The 20,890-nt window shown below is 43.8% G+C and overlaps 1 protein-coding gene across 3 annotated transcripts in view; it reads right to left on the reverse strand.

Moving 5' to 3' along the window:
- Window positions 1–20,890, reverse strand: part of LOC147446206 (ARM repeat superfamily protein) — a 204,488-nt gene that overhangs the window by 170,177 nt on the left and 13,421 nt on the right. For all 3 annotated transcript variants that reach the window (XM_086525470.1, XM_086525469.1, XM_086525468.1), the window contains exons 3-4: window positions 10,606–10,660; window positions 10,364–10,507 (exon numbers count right to left, since the gene is read on the reverse strand). In XM_086525470.1, the coding sequence (XP_086381596.1) occupies window positions 10,364–10,507; window positions 10,606–10,660 (199 nt within the window). The remainder of the gene's footprint in view (window positions 1–10,363; window positions 10,508–10,605; window positions 10,661–20,890) is intronic.

Below are 20,890 nucleotides of genomic sequence, written 5' to 3' on the forward strand. Positions count from 1 at the left end.
CTCGAAAAGTCGACAGACTTTCCATCGTGAAACCTGCACCAAAAATTAGGGTTAGGTTCCTTCCATGGGTCGTAGCCGAGCACAGCATGGTCCATCAACTCTTGGACAAAGAGTGTTTCTTTGGCGGCGATGGTAGTCCCAAGATAGCAATTGCACTAAACCTTCAAAGTTATTAACAAGAGACACCTGCTGAGAGATGTCTAGAAATTTCAAATTATAATATGCTAGGGTTTCCATGGCAATCATTTCAGGATACCCCACTTTGCCAGAAGTTGCACTCCGAAGGAGGCTGTCACAAACCATACAACTTCGGCCAAAAATTTTCTTGAAAGCTTGCTAAGTACTTGGAGTATGCTGCTTGGTAGCTATCAACATTTGCATGGTACTGTCTCTGAGAAAAATAGCAGCTCTAAACAAATTTTGGATCCTTCTCTTGCAAGTGATCTTAATGGCTTATGCCCTGTAAGACATGAGCGGTGAAGACGGGAGCGCGCCCGATGCACGATGAAGTACGGATGGGAGTGGCTAATAAGTCCGGGGTCGGAGCACGAAGCCAAAATCTCCAATGAACTTTGGAAGTGCGCTCTTGCTCTGTCTGCTCTTTGGTAGGACCGGTATGCTTTCAGAAAAGCACACACCTGATGCTCTGATACCACTGTTACAAGACGGGCATTACAGGCCAATAGAAAAGAACAGACTTTTAGCACTTCAATAACAACTGAACTGAGAGAGAGAGAGAGAGAGAGACGACACGCGACACGGAGTGGCGGAATTCCACCCAAGAGAGTATTGCCCCCAAACTTTGGCGCCTCTTTCGGTATTTCTTTATATTGCATCAACACAGTACAAGCCGGTACTCCAGACTATGCACCTTCTCCAAGAAGCATGAGCCCTAATGCCAGAGAATGAGCCCTAACCTCATATTTAAAGGCCCTTGGCCTGAAAAGCACTTATAGTGAAAAGCCTTCAACACTCAAAAGCTTCTGGTCCAAAAAGCAAAGCCAAAAGCTGCCAGCATAATTTACGGAAATCCGTACAGCCTACCACGTCAACAGTCAACACAAAACGCGAAAATCCGTACAGCATGCCACGTCATCAGCCAGCGTGATTTTCGGAAATCTGCCACGTCGTCAGCCAGCTTCGCAATTCTTTTGTGTGTGTGTGTGAGTCCTGCTTTATTTTAATTCTTTATGTCACTTGGGGCCCCATCGGACGAGGTCCCCATAAGTTGGTAATCTTATGTTACTTGTTCTTCTTAGGGTTTAGGCCTCTCAGCCGGCATCTGTAAGTTGGCTCCATTCTTTAGGCTTTGACACGTCAGTAGTTTGTGACACTATTGGCCAAATACGCACATCTTCACACCAACTTCAGGTCGAGACTAGTAGATACAGCGGAGTACAAGCAGAGGCCAGGTCATGTCCCCTATGTCACATAGAGCCTGAGACAGTTGCACTACACATGCCACTGCCCAGTTTAGTATGAGATACGAGGCCGCTTTCACTGCTTATTCAGAGAGGACTTTGGACCACTCTCTACAGTCATGGGGTATGGCGACCAGAGATGTCTTGGATTATTTTTGCTCAAGCTGCACAGACACTGAGAGAGCCAGATGAGAGGAGAGGCTAGCCAGTCTAAGTGACGGATCACAGACTTCTTTAGACCGGACATTGGGCAGCCGCAGGAGCAGCTACCACAGTAAAGCTCACATTCTCCTTACACTAGAGGCACGTTGATCAATCCAGTGACCAAGCTAGGGAGATCCAAACGCCCACGACTGCGGATGACTACACAGCATTGACGGAGGCTACATCAAAGGATTAGGAACTTTGGCACGACATATACAACACCCGGTGTCAACTTTTCTTCACCTCCCCGCTGAGAGGTGTTATCTCTGTCAGATTCTCCACAAGAACCCATGTGTACTCTTGGGTTCTTTATGGCTTATGCCCCTTAAGACAGAGACATGAAGACAGGAACGCGACCGATGCGCGATGGATGAAGGGTGGGAGTGGCTAATAAGTTCTGGGTCGGGATGCGAAGATTCTTTATCAAACCAAAAAAACTTGACTAGTTTGTCAAACTCTTCTCGGCAATCAATGTGTGTCGCAGAAGGGATCGAATCATCCCTAGAAGAAGAATCTGTTTGAGCTCTGATACCACTGTTACAGGCTTGGATAGTCCAAGCGAAAAACCAATAGCAACACACAAACAAAAACTTCAAAATCATTGAACTTTAGAGCTTCGACCAAGTGGCCTAAATTCAAGTGGGTAATCTGGCCTCAAAGTCAAGTGAGTTAGGATTAATTTAATTAATTAACACTAGTCTTGTAATGGACACAAAAGTGGTCGGAGCCACTACAATGACTCAAGCCTAGATTATAGTATTTTAAGCATAACTTTTTGCGTTCGACATAAAAACTTCATGAAACTTCTTGGGCATCTTGTTAGGATGTGTCTAAGACTCTGAGAGTCATATTTGAGTTAAAAATGCTAAAAGTATTTTAAAAAATCTTTTTTAAAATGAGCCTTTTTTGCTTCGAATTATAATTTACTACTTAACTTGGGGCGAAGCAGTAAATGTTGCCAGTCTTTATGTAAGCAACATAGAAGTTTGATAGGCTCATTACATACCTATTGAGGGGGTTTTCAAAGAAGTTTGAGTCTGTTCAAAAAAAAAATTGGTCTACAATTGAGTCAATTTAGTAAAATTATACGCGTTTTAACAAATTAGTCCTTAAAGATGTCCAGGCAAAGACAACCTCAACCCTTGATTTATTTTTTTGACATTTTTTATCAACTCATACTATGTGTTGGGCACATTTTTCTGAGAGGGTTTTTTGTTTAGACATCTAAATAGTTATTGAATTTTATATTTTTAAAGCCTCTTAAAGCATGCAGTTCCTTCAAAAAATTAGACAAAGCAAGATGGCGCTTCTAGATTTCACAAGAAAATTTTTTCACTTTTTGGGAGAGAGATCCCAAGAATGCAATACACTTTCTGCAACAGTTCGAAAACATCTATGCCATGGGAAACTACTCAAAAAAATCAAAGCTCTTTCGAACCACCACTTTTCTCTCTGAGACAGTGTCATGCAGTGGTGGATGTCTATAGCTACCAAGACGCACACTCCAAGGACTAGGCAAACTTTCAAGAAAGGTTTTGCCCGAAGTTGCATGGCATTCGACATCTTTCTTTGGAGTGCAGCTTCTGGCAGAGGGGGGTATCCTCAAATGCTTGCCACGGAAACCCTAATAGAATACAACTTGAAAATTCTCATCTATCATCAGGAGTCTCCCCTCGAGTTGATAACCTTGGATACCCAGTGTGATTGCTATTACTCTTACGGAACACTGTCTATCCAAGCTAGTTTCGATCATTCACGAGCTTATGGACCATGTTGCAATGGGCTACAACCTATGGATGGAATCTCTCTCTCTCTCTCTCTCTCTCTCTCTCTCTCTCTCTCTCTCTCTCTCTCTCTCTCTCTCTCTCTCTCTCTCTCTCTCTCTCTCATTCGTCAGGACCTGATCCAGTTGGATACCAGGAGGACATGGATAGAGCCGCCACAGGAGTTGGGCACAAAGATGGCTTTCTATAGAGAGCATCTTCTCCACCTCACAGGAGATGGGTTTGTGATTCGACCCAGCTACATGGACACACATATGTCTCATGGTTGCAGTGTGCCATTGGTCAGATACGCACATCCTCACATCAGCTGGAGATTGAGACTGGTAGATTTAGAGGAATACCAACAGACAGCAAGATATGCCGCTTATGTCAGTTAGAGCCAGAGAGCTACATTACATATGTTATTGCACAATGTACTATGAGATACGGGGCCATTTCCACTGCTTATTCAGAGAGGGTTTCGGTCCTTTCTCTAGGGTCATGAGTTATGAGGGTCAGAGATGTCTTGGGCTATATCTACTTGAGTTACATAGATATAGACACTTTACTGGGGAGAGATAGAGAGAGACAGTCCCAGAGACAGATTACAAATTTCTTTCAACTAGATATGGGACAACCAGAGGAGCAGTCATCATTGCAGAGCTCGGCCCACACTCATTCGACCACTACCGGCACTCTCATCGACCGAGCACTGGAGCTACGGAGATCTAGACAATCATGATTGAGGAGAGGGGCTACACAGCATCGATGGAGACTACAACAGAGGATTCGAGCCATAATCTCTCGATATCTAGAGTGCAGATGAGGATGGATTCTAGTAGTAGTATCTAGTTCTTTTGTACCCAGACATGGTATTAGATTCACCATTTTGTAACAGATTGGTCTCATAGGTCATTTTGGCCTTTTGAAGACGTTAATATAACATTTCATTTCATTCATCTCTCTCTCTCTCTCTCTCTCTCTCTCTCTCTCTCTCTCTCTCTCTATATATATATATATATATATATATATATATATATATATATATATATATATATATATATATATATATATATATATATATATATATATATATATATATATCTCACACACACACACCAAACTTTGTAATTTCCGTACTCAGACATGGTATCAGATTCACCAATGGTAACTTTTTGGTCTCATAGGTCATTTCATCTCTCTCTCTCTCTCTCTCTCTCTCTCTCTCTCTCTCTCTCTCTCTCTCTCTCTCTCTCTCTCTCTCTCTCTCTCTCTCTCTCTCTCTCTCTCTCTCTCTCTCTCTCTCTCTCTCTCTCTCTCTCTCTCTCTATATATATATATATATATATATATATATATATATGTGTGTGTGTGTGTATATACACACAGTCAAGCCCAAGCCTATTGGGGTAGCAGTAGATCATGCTCTCCTCACGTTTACCGTCTCATTCCAGTTCAGCACAGCTCGACTGGCACAGACACCTATGCATACCTGATACACTTTTACTTCAAAGACTTATTCTGTATACATAGATGGTATCTACAGACACTTATGCACAAAGGATCCGGGGAGACCTTTAGGGGAGCTCACTTATATAGACACAGACACTACAGGATGCAGCAGCAGAGGCATACCCCCCATAGTGAGCCTGGGCAGCGCCGACGTTCTGGGAGCACACCCCAAAATAGCTAGTATAATGATGAGTGCAAAGAGACGAGAGCCCGACTTCAGAGGGAGGTACCTCTAGGTGTCATTACTCACAAGCAATCACGGATTTCTTCTGGAGGTTTGGTACAAACAAAAGAGAGGGTGTTTCTAGCTCGTCTAGAGTAAGATTTATATCAATTGTTTTTAAGCCAAGATTCAGGCGAGGCATGGCGACTCTTCCATGAGCACTCCCCTCCACCGGTCATCACTTCTACGGAGGTATGAGGTCAGTATGCATCATCTCTCTACATCGTCTCGGGGCAGCCACCTCTGCCAGATCTACCAGAGCCATGCCCACACACGTGCTTTCTTTACCACCGAGATCGTAACGAAAGCCATTGACAAGATGAAGACTAGGAGAGCATATGATCACGATGGCATGGTAGCAAAGCATTTTATACATGCCAAAGATTTGCTTGCAGAGCTTCTAGCAGTGATGTTCAACCGTGCCATGTGCGAGGGCTTACCTGATACTTGGAGTTTGTCCACGATTGTACCTATCTTCAAGGATGGAATCTGGGAACTATCGCACTATAATGATTGACACACATTGGCATGGTTGTACGCATCCATCCTTGAGCAATAGTTGAGTAGATGGGCACAGAGAGAGGGTGTACGGGCAGCAGGACAGGTGGGTTTCAAGAGAGGTTTCTCTACTCTTGATCATATCCTGACACTCGGAGCCATTATTGAGGAGGGTAGATCACGTGGGAGACGGCTTTGTGGACTTCCGCAAAGGCGTCGATACAGTGCCCAGACCTAGATTGATGCACAGACTACAAGAGATGGGGGTTCCAAAAGAGTTGATTTGGGGGATCATGGCTCTATACAAGTCAATAGTGGGGCATGTACGCACTCCAGAGGGGATTTCTGATTTGGTTCACTCCACTATTGGGATGAACCAGGGCTGCCCACTATCTCCTACACTATTTGGCATGTACTTGGATGAGGTTGCTGACTACATTGAGAGGGATGGTGATAGAGGAGCACAGTTGGCAGGGACATGGATCCCTCTATTGTTATATGCTGATGATATTGTGCTGAATTCCGACTCCCTGAAACGTCATTTAGATGCTTTGTACACATTTGCCCACGATAGTGGATTGTTTGTTAACCTAGGGAAAACCAAGGTTATGGTGTTTTAACACCACACCACACCACAGTGGGTCAGGAGGTCAGCACCTACTTTTACATAAGGTCAGGAGACGGTGGAGTATACAGATGCATACACCTATCTTGGGGTAGTCTTCAGTGTACCGGCATATTCATTGTACCAGCATTTTCATTGAGGAGAGCAGCAGAGACTAGATTGACGAGAGCTTATGCAGCCTTGGGAAGTTTGGAGAAGATGTGTTCGCAGGTTCAATTTCAGGAACCTCGACCAAGGCTATGGCTTTTTGACACTCTGGTGGCTTTAGCTATGCTCTATGGGGTTCAGATTTGGGGGCCCTCAGTGGACCACCAGGGCAGATCTGGTAGAACTGATGGATGGAGATGTATGGAGAGGCCTCTAGTCTCTATGATCTCTCGGAGCCTCAGTGCCACATGAGATTATTCACACTGAGCTAGCTGTCCCTCCTCTCATAGTTGAGGCTCTTACTAAATCAGTCTCCTTCATGCATAACTTATGGGACCTTCCCAGAGACAAATATGCTCGGCTAGCACTTGAGTCATCCCGACAGCTAGCGCTACAAGGGGACACAGCATGTTGGTATGGGCAGATGACATCAAGGTTTCAATCACACGGCTTCAGCATGGATACACTGCCTCCATTCCAATACTCCTTGCATGCACCCTCCCTTTCTCTCACACGGATGGAGACCACTAGACTTATACGTCAAGATTTGATTCAACTAGATACCAGAACCACATGGACAAGAGTTGGGCACAAAGATGCTTTCTATAGAGAGCATCTCCTCCAACTAACAGAGGATGGATATGTGATCAGACCGGCCTATATGGACACTCATTTATCCTATGGGATATGATGTGCTATTGGTCAAATACCAGAACCACATGGATATAGCAGGTACACGAGTTGAACACAAAGATGGCTTTCTATAAAGAGCATCTCCTCCAACTAACAGAGGATGGATATGTGATCAGACCGACCTATATGGACACTCATTTATCCTATGGGATATGATGTGCTATTGGTCAGATGCGCACAACATTGCATGAGCTAGAGAATGAGAATGGCAGATTTTAAAGAGTACCAACAGAAGCCAGGATATGCCTATTATGTCATATAGAGCCAAAGACAGAGTTACATCACATTTGTCATTGTCCGGTATACTACGAGATACATGGCCGCTTTCACTATCTATTCAGAGAGGGCTTTGGACCGTTGGCTAGAGTCATGAGATATCAGGATCAGAGATGCCTCGGGTTGTTTTTGCTAGAGCTGCGCAGACACAAGGAAAGTTTCTTGAGGAGACCAAGTAGTGGGAGACATTCACAGAGGGAGATCACTGACTTCTTTAGAGCAGGGACTCAACAACCGGATGAGCATGCTTCGCAACAGACATCAGAGCCCACTTCTACCAGAGGTATATTAGTGGACAAAGCCACTGAGCTTGGGAAAGCTAGACGCCCACCTCTACGGGGGCGAGCACGACATCGACGGAGGCTCCACTAGGGGAATCGGGGCTCTTCTAGCACAACATGGGAGACGCCCAGTACTATTATTTACAGAGGCGTACCCAAAGCTCTTTAGCGATAGATGGCAATACTTTCTCGGACAACGCCCGATGCCGAGCATCCTAGGGCATGGATGATGATGATGACTTTCACGCTGACGATTTTGAGTCTTTTAGTTTTAGTCTTTTGCTTTACTTTATTTTATTTTTTGCACCCAGACATTGGATTAGATCCACAAGGATTGTATTAGTTTGGTCTCATAGGTCATCTTGGCCTTTTGAAGACGTTTAATATAACAATTCATTTCATTTCATTTCATATCTCTCTCTCTCTCTCTCTCTCTCTCTCTCTCTCTCTCTCTCTCTCTCTCTCTCTCTCTCTCTCTCTCTCTCTCTCTCTCTCTCTCTCTCTCTCTCTCTCAGTTATTCGAGTTGTTTTGAAGTGAAAGTATTGCAAAGTTTTGTAGATTGTAGTCATCTCTATGCTTCCATCCGATCCCTCACCGGAAGTGATTACAATCCCGCCTCATGCCAATCTACTGGGTGGTCACATACAACGCTCGTACAACAAGAAAATCATGCATCTACCTCAAATATCGCCGGGCGAAGCCACAAAGCTTTCCTATGGCAGTGAAGTGGTCTCCTTTTTCGTAAGTTTTGGGACGCCATATCATTTATCAATTGCTATTGAGTGCCATCTTTTTGTACCGGTTGCTCTTGGGCCTAGAGCCTTTATAAGGGAGGCTTCAGGAGCACTCCGGTAGATGAGTGCATGGTTGCAGAGTTGTAGAGTGACTCCGGAGCAGTTGAACTCTATGACTTATCAATATAAAAAGAAGTACCAAAAGGGGCACTAGACTTTGGGGCCAGTACATTTGGAAGTGGAACTCTGCCACTTAGTTTCACGACTGCAATTGGTATTCAAGTTCAAGTGTTACAAGTTTTCAATTTTACTCGGGTGTTGCTCTAAGAATACTACCTTGTCAATACCAAGTTGTCACAACTCAATTGAGAAATACATAACCTTTTTTATAATTTATATTAACTTAAAGATTTGTTTTCTTTCTTTCAACAGATATGTGCATTTGAGTAGACTATTGATAAGTACTTAACACATTATGGTGGACCCACGTAGTGGCTTAGAGCATAGATAATGCACACTCCCACCTAGCTAGCCAAAAAGAGGCACCTGTGACTCGAAACCCTTGAATATCAAGGTCAAACTTGCACATAGAAAGGATTAATGCCTTGGAGTGTGGGCTAAATCCGCAAAAAAAGACAGTTACAATCAATAAGATGGCATGATTATGAAAGACTATCAATGTGCATACATCTGATCTCATTGCATTGAATACATTTACCTCTCCATAAGCATCTTGGATTGATGTTATGAAGCTAGAATCATGTGGTACTCGAAAAGAGCTTTCATTTGATACCCATATTGATGTTTTTTTAGCAGTTCTCCACTGAAGATTCTAGAAAGTTCTAGAAGTTTCTAGAAGTAAAGGGCTAGAAGGATCTAAAAGGAGTATCCAAAAGAAAGAGAAGTGTCGAGACACTTGAGACATGTATGAGGACACTTGTCAAAGATAACTTATCTTTTTAGACAAGTGGCAAGACACTCGAGACGTGTAAGGACACTTGTCAAAGAAAAATCACCTTCAAGGCAAGTAACAAGACACTTGAGACATATTTAAGAACGCTTTCAAAGATGACTCACCTTTTTAGATAAGTGGCCAGACACTTGTTTTAATGCAGACCATTCAATCGGTAGGAGCGACGGGCGGTGTGTACAAAGGGCAAGGACGTAGTCAATGCAAGTTGATAACTCGTCTTACTAGGAATTCCTCGTTGAAGATCAATAATTGCAATGATCTATCCCCATCACGATGATATTCAAGAGGCAACTCCATCTGTAAAAACAGCCTCTTTCTCTCATTTGAGCATCACTTCCTTTGCTAAAATATCCCAGCCCAAGAAGCCTCTACGCTATCACTCTCATTTTCCTCTACATCTCTTATCTTCTCTACTTCAAGGAGCCTGTTTTGTCTCTCTAGGTTGCTGTTTTAACAGCAGCAGCCCTGTCAATTCAAGTTTTCAGCAACTCTCTTGAAGTTTCAAGTTCTCTCTCTCGCCATGGATGCGACCACGAAAATGGATTACTACTATATGGCAAGGTTGGACTGATTTTGTACAAATTGGAAGGTTCTACTTATGTTTGTAGTTTCTTTTATGCATGTACATCTTGCATGGTCTGCGTTTGAGAAAACTTAAATTCACTCTCGGATTGATTGTAACAAAGCTCAAATCCTAAGGAACTTGGATTGAGCAAAAATACAAACAACTTTGTTGTGCACTTGCGACAATTTTGAGGCAATGTAGAAGAAAACCATACCATGAATGCAGAAAACACACAGTATGGGCATACCTAGAACCAATTCTAAAATTGAATATTTAATCTATTTAGATAATCACCATAAGAAAGAATTTTGTACAAATTCTTTAAAAAGCGCCTAGCAAGGTGCAAAAGCACAAGCCAACAAAAAGGGACAACCATGGAATTCTCCATAAATAGCCCAAAAATTGCAATTAAACTTCAAAATAAAGCTTTGAAAAAATATGTTTCACCTTGTTACTGGTCATTTCCATCAAGGCTAGCTTCGCAATCTTCCTCATAGCACCCACATCCAGCTCTTCCTCATCCATCACTCTCACAGTGTAGGCCATCACATGAAAGACGCGGGCATGATGACTGAACTGTTGCCCAACTCGCTATACATGGATAGGAAAAACCAGACATTGGTATTAGAGATGCTAGTAACTAGTAATACTAGATGTCATTTGCATGTAAACTATACTCTCATTCATACCCTTCGAACAGTCCGAAGGCTTGTCATACAGCAGTCTAAAATCGTCTTTGAGTTCCTGCAAATTAAACAATCCACAGCAGGTAGCCACCCTCAAAGCGCTTAAGCGCTAAACAAAGCTCTAGCAATGCATGGCCCGTTCTGATTTCTATGTGAAGTATGTATGCGTTATGCTTCAAACAATTAACTCTACAGAGTCATACTTTCTTGACATCAAAATCTGAAGTGCTGTCTTTCATTAAACAAAAGGAAAGCAAATGCAAGCTATGCTTAGTTTATTAAATTCAAGATTTTCATCCCCTTACCAAGGGTTACAAAATTACTCCCATCGTGCTTCTTGCATGTCTATACAATAGTTTTTATCCCTTATCACATCAGTACTTCTCATGCCTTACACCACATTATAAAACAATAGAATTGAAGAGTCTTAAACTACATTCAGTTAATACAAACTGAAGCGCAAGAACTGCATGATGATACTTCAAGATGAATGCTACATGAATATACCACCTTTTGAATTTTGAAGATAAAAAATTCTTTAAGAAATGCGTTGTATACTGAAAACCTATCTTTTAAATCCAATGTAGGACTGATGTGAGTAAACGATAGCATCTCAAATCTGCAATATTACATGCAGGCATCACAGGAACTTTGTGTCTCAACTATCGATTGTTTTCAAGTTCAGCTTATATGTGAAACCTACATTTTCACTTAAAACTCATTCCAGAGAGTTAAAAAACTCTCTCAAGCTCTCATTTCTCACTCCCCTGCTCCTCCCCCAAATTCCTGTCACCCTCTACTCGCGCACACACCCGCTAGCCATCACCTGCCCACCTTCGAACGCTCACGCTTACGTGGGGAGCTCCCTAGAGTTTAACTTTTCACGAGGGAAAGGTGCAAAGAAGGCCTATTTTTGCGAGGAAACTCCATTTTTCCACCGGGGTTCATCATGGATTCCTCCATCTCAAGTGCACAACGAGAAGACACGTCAGATAACACCAAGATCCCGTTTATGCATGCTCTATATACTTGGATTACGAGTACTTTCCAGAGCCTTGATTGACGAATCTCTAATCTCGAAAATGCAAATGTTAAGACAAATATTCGTGTATGCTCTATCAAAGAAGCCATACACGGGTTTAATGCTCGAGTTGTCGCTCTCGAAAGTACGACCCAGTCGATGACACTGCACCTTTCTGAGAACCACGCCCCTCTTCAACAATTGCAAACGCAAATTGCTGCTTTTGGGCGTTCATAAGGTGGTCCCACTGCAACAATTCCGTACAAAACTACCAATTTCTCAAAGGAAGAGAAGGAGTGAACGGAATTTGTCACAAGACAGGCTCCACGTGCCAATAGAAAAGAACAGACTGAACAGACTTTTAGCACTTCAATAACAACTCAACTGAGAGAGAGAGAGAGAGAGAGAGAGAGAGAGAGAGAGAGAGAGGACACGGAGTGGTGGAATTCCACCCCAGAGCGTATTGGCCCCAAACCTTGGCGCCCCTTTCGGTGTTTCTTTATATTGCATCAACACAGTACAAGCCAGTACTCCAGACTCTTGACCTTCTCCAAGAAGCATGCCGGAGAATGAGCCCATGGCCTCATATTTAAAGGCCCTAGGCCACAAAATCAGTTTACAATGAAAAGCCTTCAAACTCAAAAGCATCTGGTCCAAAAGCAATGCCAAAAAGCTGCCAGCGTAAATCACGGAATTCTGTACAGCACTCAGTGCAGACGCGAAAATCCGTACAGTCTACCACATCATCATGTCAGGTGCAATTTTCGGATTTTTCGTATAGCTGCCACACCATCAGCTACTACGCAATCCTTTCTCTATGTGTGTAGGTCCTGCTTTATTTTAATCCTTTATCTCACTTGAGGCCCCATTGGACGGGGTCCCCATAAGTTGGTAGGACTTCTTCTTCTGTTACTTGTTCTTCTTAGGGTTTACGCCCCTTGGCCAGCATCTGCAAGTTGGCTCCATTCTTCATGGCTTTGACACGTCAGCAGTTTGTGACATCTCCCCTTCTTGAAAGAGAATCGTCCGCGATTACAATATATCTACAAAACAACTCAAGTTAGCTCAAAAATTTCTGAGGGTCATTCCGAGGGACATTCCGAGGGACAATCAGTTTACTCTTTTTGTTAAGGAGTTAGCTTCTCCTTTCGGCTCTTTTGATTTAGGAGTTGGCTTCTCCTTTCGGCTCTTTTGATCAAGGAGTTGGCTACTCCTTTCGTCCAGATCGGAACTCTTGATATTCCGGCGTAGTAAAATTAGCCATCACATCCAAACCGCACTGACCTTCCACGGATGTCTTGATGCACTAAAATTACATACCCAGGCAATCTCATCCAATTAAGAATATTCAATGGTTGGCACATCACAATGCAACACAAATGCTCACATATGCATGTTACAAGACACAGAAACATAAAGTCGCCGATGTACACTCCTCCCGCATAACCTAACAAGGTTCGAGCCGGGAGATATTCAACGACTCCCTCATCACTCCTCCTGCATAACCTAAAAAGGTCCGGGCAGGGAGATATAGAGGCCTTTTACAACCAAACACCCCCCAAACCACAGCCTGCATCGTTTGGAGGTGCTAAGAGTAACCACTTCTCAAACATCTTAATACTCCTCCGCATAACCATCCATGTCCGGGGCTGAGAGTCACAACAACAATTATTTTACAAGCATACAACCAAACGCTCCCCAAGCATCGGCCTGCGTCGTTGGAGGTTTTCTAGCATACAACGGAACACTCCGCAGACATCGGCCTACATCGTTCCGAGGTTTTCAAACATACAACGAAACACTCCCCAGGTATCGGCCTGTGTCGTTCCGAGGTTCAGACAATACCAAAACGGTATTTCTCACTTCTCCACCCGGGAGTAAAACCACCAATCAATGAAACCAGTATTAAAACCAGAGTCAAACATTTCAAATTGGCACCAAAACAGGTTCAAAACAGATACCATCCACTTCAAACAAATTCTAACAGGATCATCAAACAAGTCCTCAAACAGATTTCAAACTTAAAAAGCGATCTCGACATCAGTCGAGCTCAAAAAGTCGACTGACTTTCCATCCTAAAACCTGCACCAAAAATTAGGCCATTCCATAAGGTCGTAGCCGAGTACAGCATGGTCCATCAGCTCTTGGACAGACAGTGTTTTCTTTGGCAGCGATGGTAGTCCCAAGATAGCAATCGCACTGGACCTCCAAGGTCATCTGCTCGTGAAGAGACATCTACTGAGAGATGTCAAGAAATTTCAAGTTATAATCTGCTAAGGCTTCCATGGAAAGCATTTCTGGATACCCTACTAGAAGTTGCACTCCAAAGGAAGATGTCAGAAACCATATAACTTCACGTAAAATTTTTCTTGAAAGCTTGCCAAGTCCTTGGAAGTGTACGGCTTGGTAGCTATAGACATCAACATCTGCATGGCACTGCTTTTGAGAAAAACAGTGACTCAAAACAAATCTTGGATCCTTCTCTTGCAAGTGATCTTTTTGGCTTATGCCCTGTAAGACATAAGCGGTAAAGACGGGAGCGCGCCCGATGCGCGATGAAGTACGGGTGGGAGTGGCTAATAAGTCCAAGGTCGGAGCACAAAACTAAAATTTCCAGTGAGCTTTGGAAGTGCGATCTTGCTCTATCTGCTCTTTGTTGGGAGCGGTATACTTTCAGAAAAGCACACGCCTGATGTTCTGATACCACTGTCACAAGACAAGCACCACGTGCCATTAGAAAAAAACAGATTGAACAGACTTTTAGCACTTCAATAACAACTGAACTGAGAGAGAGAGAGAGAGAGAGAGAGAGAGAGAGGGGGGCACGCGACACGGAGTGGTGGAGTTCCACCCCAGAGCGTATTGGCCCCAAACCTTGGCGCCCCTTGCGGTATTTCTTTATATTGCATCAACAGAGTACAAGCCGGTACTCCAAACTCTGCACCTTCTCCAGGAAGCATGCCAGAGAATGAGCCCATGGCCTCATATTAAGGCCCTAGGCCCCAAAAGCAATTTACAGTGAAAAGCCTTCAAACTCAAAAGCATCTGGTCCAAAAGCAATGTCAAAAAGCTGGCAGCGTAAATCACGGAATTTCGTACAGCAGTCAGTGCAAAACGCGGAAATCCATACAGTCTACCATATCATCATGTCAACGCAATTTCCGGATTTTTCATACAGCTGCCACGTCATCAGTTGCTACGCAATTCTTTCTCTGTGTGTGTGGGTCCTGCTTTATTTTAATCCTGTATGTCACTGGCCCCATCAGACAAGGTCCCCATAAGTTGGTAGGACTTCTTCTTCTGTTACTTGTTCTTCTTAGGGTTTAGGCCCCTCGGCCGGCATCTGCAAGTTCGCTCCATTCTTCAGGGCTTTGACATGTCAGCAGTTTGTGACAGAATTGGCCGTAAATAATTGGCTTCATCAGTGGACTACGTACTTTGATCTTCATGAAGAGCATGATGAACGGAGGATTTAGACGATTCCTCTATTTGCGCAATAATGCGTTTACTTGGTGGCGTGTTATGACAGAGAAGCCTATGATGTGGGGTGATTTTTGTGTCACATTCAAGAAGGATTTCACAAAAATGGATCCTCTGAAAGCCTATGCTACAAAGTCTTTCGATGAAAACTCTGTCCTTTGACAAGTAAACTACTTATTCAAGGAAGCACTCACCTTCTGTAAGGAGGACTCTACACATGCTGTACATATGTATTTCCTGGGTCTGCATAAAGATTACCATTATGCCTTAAGGATACAGTCCATTTGATAAATGGAGCGAATTATGAGAAGAAAAGAAGCTTTGATCATCAATCCGGCGAGGTCAAGGACACCCTTCGGTTCAAATTCACGAGATCTCAAGTAACTCTGATTTTATTGGACACCTCGGAGCTCGCTGTTGCTGTTCTGCCCCCCCCCCCCCCCACTCGCCATTGCGCCCCCTACTCCCCTCCTGTCCCTTGCTCGCCATCGCGCCTTGCCCTGCCCGCTGCCCGACTGCCCTGCCCGCTGCCTTGCCGCTACCCGCCAACCTGCCCGCCTGTCCAACCGCTCCCCGCCGCTGCCCACTGCCCGCTGCGCCGCCCGCCTGCACACTGCCCCTAATCCTTCGCCTTCCCAATCCTGCTTGACTAGCCTCGACAGCACTCTCGACGTGCTCGGTTCAACAGGAGGTTTTCCGTTCGCCGACGCTTCTCCGCCTTTTCTTCACAGTAGCAGACACAAATGGAGGCTCAAGCTCCGCCACAGAGGACTCCAATGAAGTCCCCTCGCCCGACCCCGTTGATCCCACCATTCGATTTGCTTTCTCACCGACAGAGCAAGCGAGCCTAGCCGCAAAGGTGGAACACCTTCCGGTGACTTCCGTCATCTGCAAGATTCTCGGCACCAGACCCAACAGAGGTGAGCTGCGTGATCTAATCCAGGCCCGCCTTCTCGTAGAGGTGGGCAAGATCTTGGATGTTCAATTCCTCGGACGCGGCTACTATCAGATAGAGTTCGAGACTTCCGAGATGGTGTCCAAGGTCATCGCGATGAGCCCCTTGGCCATCCGAGCAGTTCGAGCCCACTTTCGACAGTGGAGGCATGGTTTTGACCCAGCTACAGATGTTCTGGTAGAGGAGGCAGACCTTCCCATCTCCATCTGCTTTCCTGGTTTGAGGAGGGAGTACCTACCACTTTTGTCCACGATAGGCTTAGAGATTGGGACTGTCCTGGAGACCTCGCACGGCAACCTCAGTAGCTGCCAAGGCGGCCGGCATCCCCATTCCGCCACTCCGTGTCCCATGTGCTCTCTCTCTCTCTCTCTCTCTCTCTCTCTCAGTTCAGTTGTTATTGAAGTGCTAAAAGTCTGTTCAGCCTGTTCTTTTCCATTGGCACGTGGTGTTCGTCTTGTGACAATGCCCGTCTTGTGGCAGTGGTATTAGAGCATCAAGTGTGTGCTTTTCTGAAAGCATACCGGTCCTACAAAGAGCAGACAAAGCAAACCGGCGCTTCCAAAGGCCACTCCCACCCTTACTTCATCGCGCATCGGGCACGCTCCTGTCTTCACCACTCACGTCTTACAAGGCATAAGACATAAAGATCACTTGCAAGAGAAGGATCCAAGATTTGTTTCGAGCTGCTTTTTTTTCTCAGATACAGTGCCATGCAATGGTGGAAGTCTATAGCTACCAATCCGGACACTCCAAGGACTTGGCAAGCTTTCAAGAAAAATTTTGTCCAGAGTTATATGGTTTCTCACATCTTCCTTCGGAGTGACTTCTAGCAAAGTGGGGTATCCTGAAATGCTTGCCATGGAAACCCTAGCAATTTGTATCTTGAAATTTCTCGACATCTCTCAATAGGTGTCTCTTTTCGAGCTAAAAACTTTGGAGGTCCAATGTGATTGCCAAGTCTTGGAACTACCATCACCGCCACATGAACATTGCTTGTCAACCCTTGTTTCGACTATTCAAGAGTTTGTGGATCATGCTGCGGTCGGCTACGACCTTTTGGAAGGAATCTAACCCTAATTTTTGGTGCAGGTTTCAGGATGGAAAGTCGATCGACTCTTGAGCTCGACTAATGTCGAGATTGCTTTTTAAGTTTAAAATCTATTTGAGAACTTATTTGGTGATCCTGTTTGGAATTTGTTTGAAATGGATGGTTTCTGTTTTAAACCTGTCTTGGTGCCGATTTGAATTGTCTGACTCTGGTTTTAATACTGGTTTCAATGTTTGGTGATTTTTACTCCCAGCTGGACTAGTGAGAAACAATGTTTGAGAATGCTTGTTCATACTCATGGCCCGGACCCTTGTGGTTATTTGCAGGGGGAGTATTGAATGATTGAAAAGTATTGTTTTACTCGTGGCCCGGACCTGGATGATTATTTACAGGGGGAGTATTAGGAAGTCTGAGCAATCCTTACTCTCAGCACCTCCAAACGACGCAAGCTACGATCTGGGCAAGAAGAAGAAGGATTCTAATGATGCTAAAAGTGATGATCATGACTCTTCTTCCAAGGAAGTTGCAAAGGCAAATGTTGCTTCGAGTGTTATCATTGAAGAAATTGTTGATACGCATGATGCACTTGTCGTTGACTCATGCCTTCATGATGATAGTGTGGCAATGGCCAATGATATGTATATCACAAAACCAGAGATAATTGATGCATTACTTTCAGCACAGGATGGCTTGTCACAATCATGGATGGTAGAGAGTGGTGCCTCGTTTCATGTTACTCCATCTTTGGAGTCTTTTGCTTCATACACTACAGATAGTCTGGGTAAAGTTTACTTGGGCAATAACCATGCATGTGAGATTGAGGGCGTTGGCACTATGCACTTGGCGCTTGAAATGGTTAAGAGCTGATTTCGCATGATGTTAGGTATGTACCTGGCATCAAAAAAAGTCTACTTTCGGTTGGGCAGCTAGATATGAAGCGTTATCACACTATGTTTGGTGGTGGCTCTTGGAAAGTGCTTAAATGCTCTATGCTGATTGTAAAGGGCAGCAAGAAGAGAACTCTTTATTATTTACATTGTAAGGCATTACCTAGCAAGTTTTTGGCTATGGTTGAAGTTCATTCTCACAAGGAACTTTGGCACAAAAGGCTTGGCCATATGAGTGAAAACAGGCTTGATGTTCTCTCCTCTTTAAGGAAGTTTGATGTAAAAGGCCCTGGCCTTGATTTTTGTAATGATTGTATCTATGGAAAGCAAGTGAAGTTCTCTTATTGCTCTCGTGTCGCTCGCAAATTGCATGTTCTTGATTTAGTACATTCTAATGTTTGCACTATGTCTATGAATTCACATGGAGGTGCACGGTACTTTGTGTCTTTTACTGATGATCACAGTTGTCACGTGCACATCTAACCCTATGTGCATGTGGACAAGCTACTTCAGGTCTAGGGTTCAGGTCAGCTTAGGAAATGTTCTAACACCTTTGTGAGTCTGTTCGCAGGCCGTGCATGTCCAGTTACTTCGAGTAGTTGCATATCCTCTGGTTGCACACAGCATGATCATCAGATTACAGTCAGTACCCATCAAGAGCATTTTACAATGCACAGAACCCATTTTCCTTATTTTAGTCATTTTTCACTTATTATTAATAAGTGCCTTTGTTGGGAAACTGGGTAGGGCAACTTTGGCATATTAATATATAAGAAAACTAGCGCTAGCACTTTCTGGCAAAAGAGGCAGCAGGAGTCCACCAACTCACAGTGCACCTTCTCAACAAGACCAGCGTTTTGGCTCAGGACTAGACTAGCGTTTTTCATCAGATCAACCCTGTCGTTTTGCAAACAGCAGATCAGCCCTGGCGTTAGCAATTTCCATCAGATCAGCCCAGTGTTTTTGCAAGTTGCAGATATCTCTAGTGTTTTGAAGATTCCCGGCAACAAGTACCTCCATTGCATCAGCGTTTCCAGTTTTCAGCACTTAGACACCGCACGTCAAGTCCCAAACCTTGCAGATCTCACCTTCCCCCAGCAGATCCTCGCTGCACGGTCAGATCAGCCGCTATTTGCAGATTTCAGCATCTGCGTTTTCAGCGAGGCAGAGATGGGTTACGGAGTTTGGATACCTCAGTACAGGAAGATAATACGCAGCCGAGATGTAGTTTTCAATGAGGTTAAATTGCTGAAAAATGCTACACATATAGACATTAACAAAAAGAAGGTCAAATTTCAACAAAATCAGCCAGCCATAAAGCCACCTTTGGCTCAAAATTCAACTCCTTTTGATGCTGAAAATGAGCAGCAACCTATTGTGCAATTGCCAAAAGACAATTGACAACAAATAGATGCACAAAATGGGATTATACCACATGACCAGCATGCTGAAAATGAATTACAGCACCGAGGTAATGCTGAAAATTAGCCGCCAATTGATGGTGTGCACATTCCGGACGATGTAGACCCATTACCAGTTGATGCATATCATTGGGTGAGAAGGTCTACACGTGTTAGAAGGCAACCACAGAGGTTTCAACCATCTATGGATTGCATTTTGTTGGCAGATGAAGGGGAGCCTCTTACATATAAAGAGGCCCAATCTTGTGAAGACAAAAGTAAGTGGGAGCTTGCTATGAAATCTGAGATGCAGTCACTGTATGCAAACAATACATGGGAGCTTGTGCCTTTGCCCAAAGGCAGGAAGGCTATTCCTAACAAGTGGGTTTATAAGGTCAAATGTGTTGATGACAAACCCAAGTACAAAGCACATTTGGTTGCTTAGGGTTATGCACAGAAGGAAGGCATAGACTTCCAAGAGATCTTTTCACCTGTGGTGAAGATAACTACGCTCCGGGTTTTGTTTGCTTTATGTGCTCTCTTGGATTTGAAGTTGGATCAAATGGATGTAATTATTGCTTTCTTACATGGTGACTTGGATGAGGAGCTATACATGCTGCAGCTTGAGGGCTTTGTCATTCCAGGCAAAGAGCATTTGGTATGCAAACTGAAACGCAGCTTGTATGGGAGGCTGAAACAAGCCACTAGGCAATGGTTAAAAAGTTTGATACTTATATGCTCAACCATGGGTTCAAATGCAGTCATGTAGATCATTGTCTTTACACTAAAAAGTCTCCTGATGGTAGTCTTATTGTGCTAGTCCTATATGTGGATGATATGTTGATTGCAGGCAAGCATAAGGAAACTTTGAATGCTTTGAACAAGGAGTTAAATTCAGCTTTCTCTATGAAAGATTTGGATGCAGCTGAACATATTTTGGGTATGCGCATTGCAAGGGATAGAAAGAAGCATCTTATATTCCTTTCTCAAGACGAGTATATCAAAAAGGTGCTTGAGAGATTTAATATGGTTGATGCTAAGCCTCTTGGTGTGCCGTTACCTCCACACACAAAGCTTAGCAAGCATGATTGCCCAAAAGATGTTGCAGTTGTCCATGCTATGAAAAGTATTCCTTATGCATCAGCTTGTGGGTCTTTGATGTATGCCATGGTTGCTACACAACCGGATATTGCTTATGCAGTGGGAATTGTTAGCAGGTTTATGTCTAACCCCGGCAAACCACATTGGGAGGCAGTGAAAAGCATTTTCAGGTATTTGAAAGGTACATAGGACACACGCATATGTTATGGAAACGGTACATTGTCTGTGCAAGGATTCTGTAATTCGGACATAGCAGGTGCTCTTGACACTCGAAAATCTACTAGTGGTTATGTCTTTACATTGGCTAGTGGAGCTATTTCTTGGTGTACAAGATTTCCAAAGATTGTTGCATTGAGCACTACAGAAGCTGAATATATCACAGAGGCTTCAAAAAAG

This window comes from Adiantum capillus-veneris, chromosome 12 (genome assembly GCF_014529385.1).
Source record: "Adiantum capillus-veneris isolate H3 chromosome 12, ASM1452938v2, whole genome shotgun sequence".
In the NCBI taxonomy this organism is placed as follows: domain Eukaryota; kingdom Viridiplantae; phylum Streptophyta; class Polypodiopsida; order Polypodiales; family Pteridaceae; genus Adiantum; species Adiantum capillus-veneris.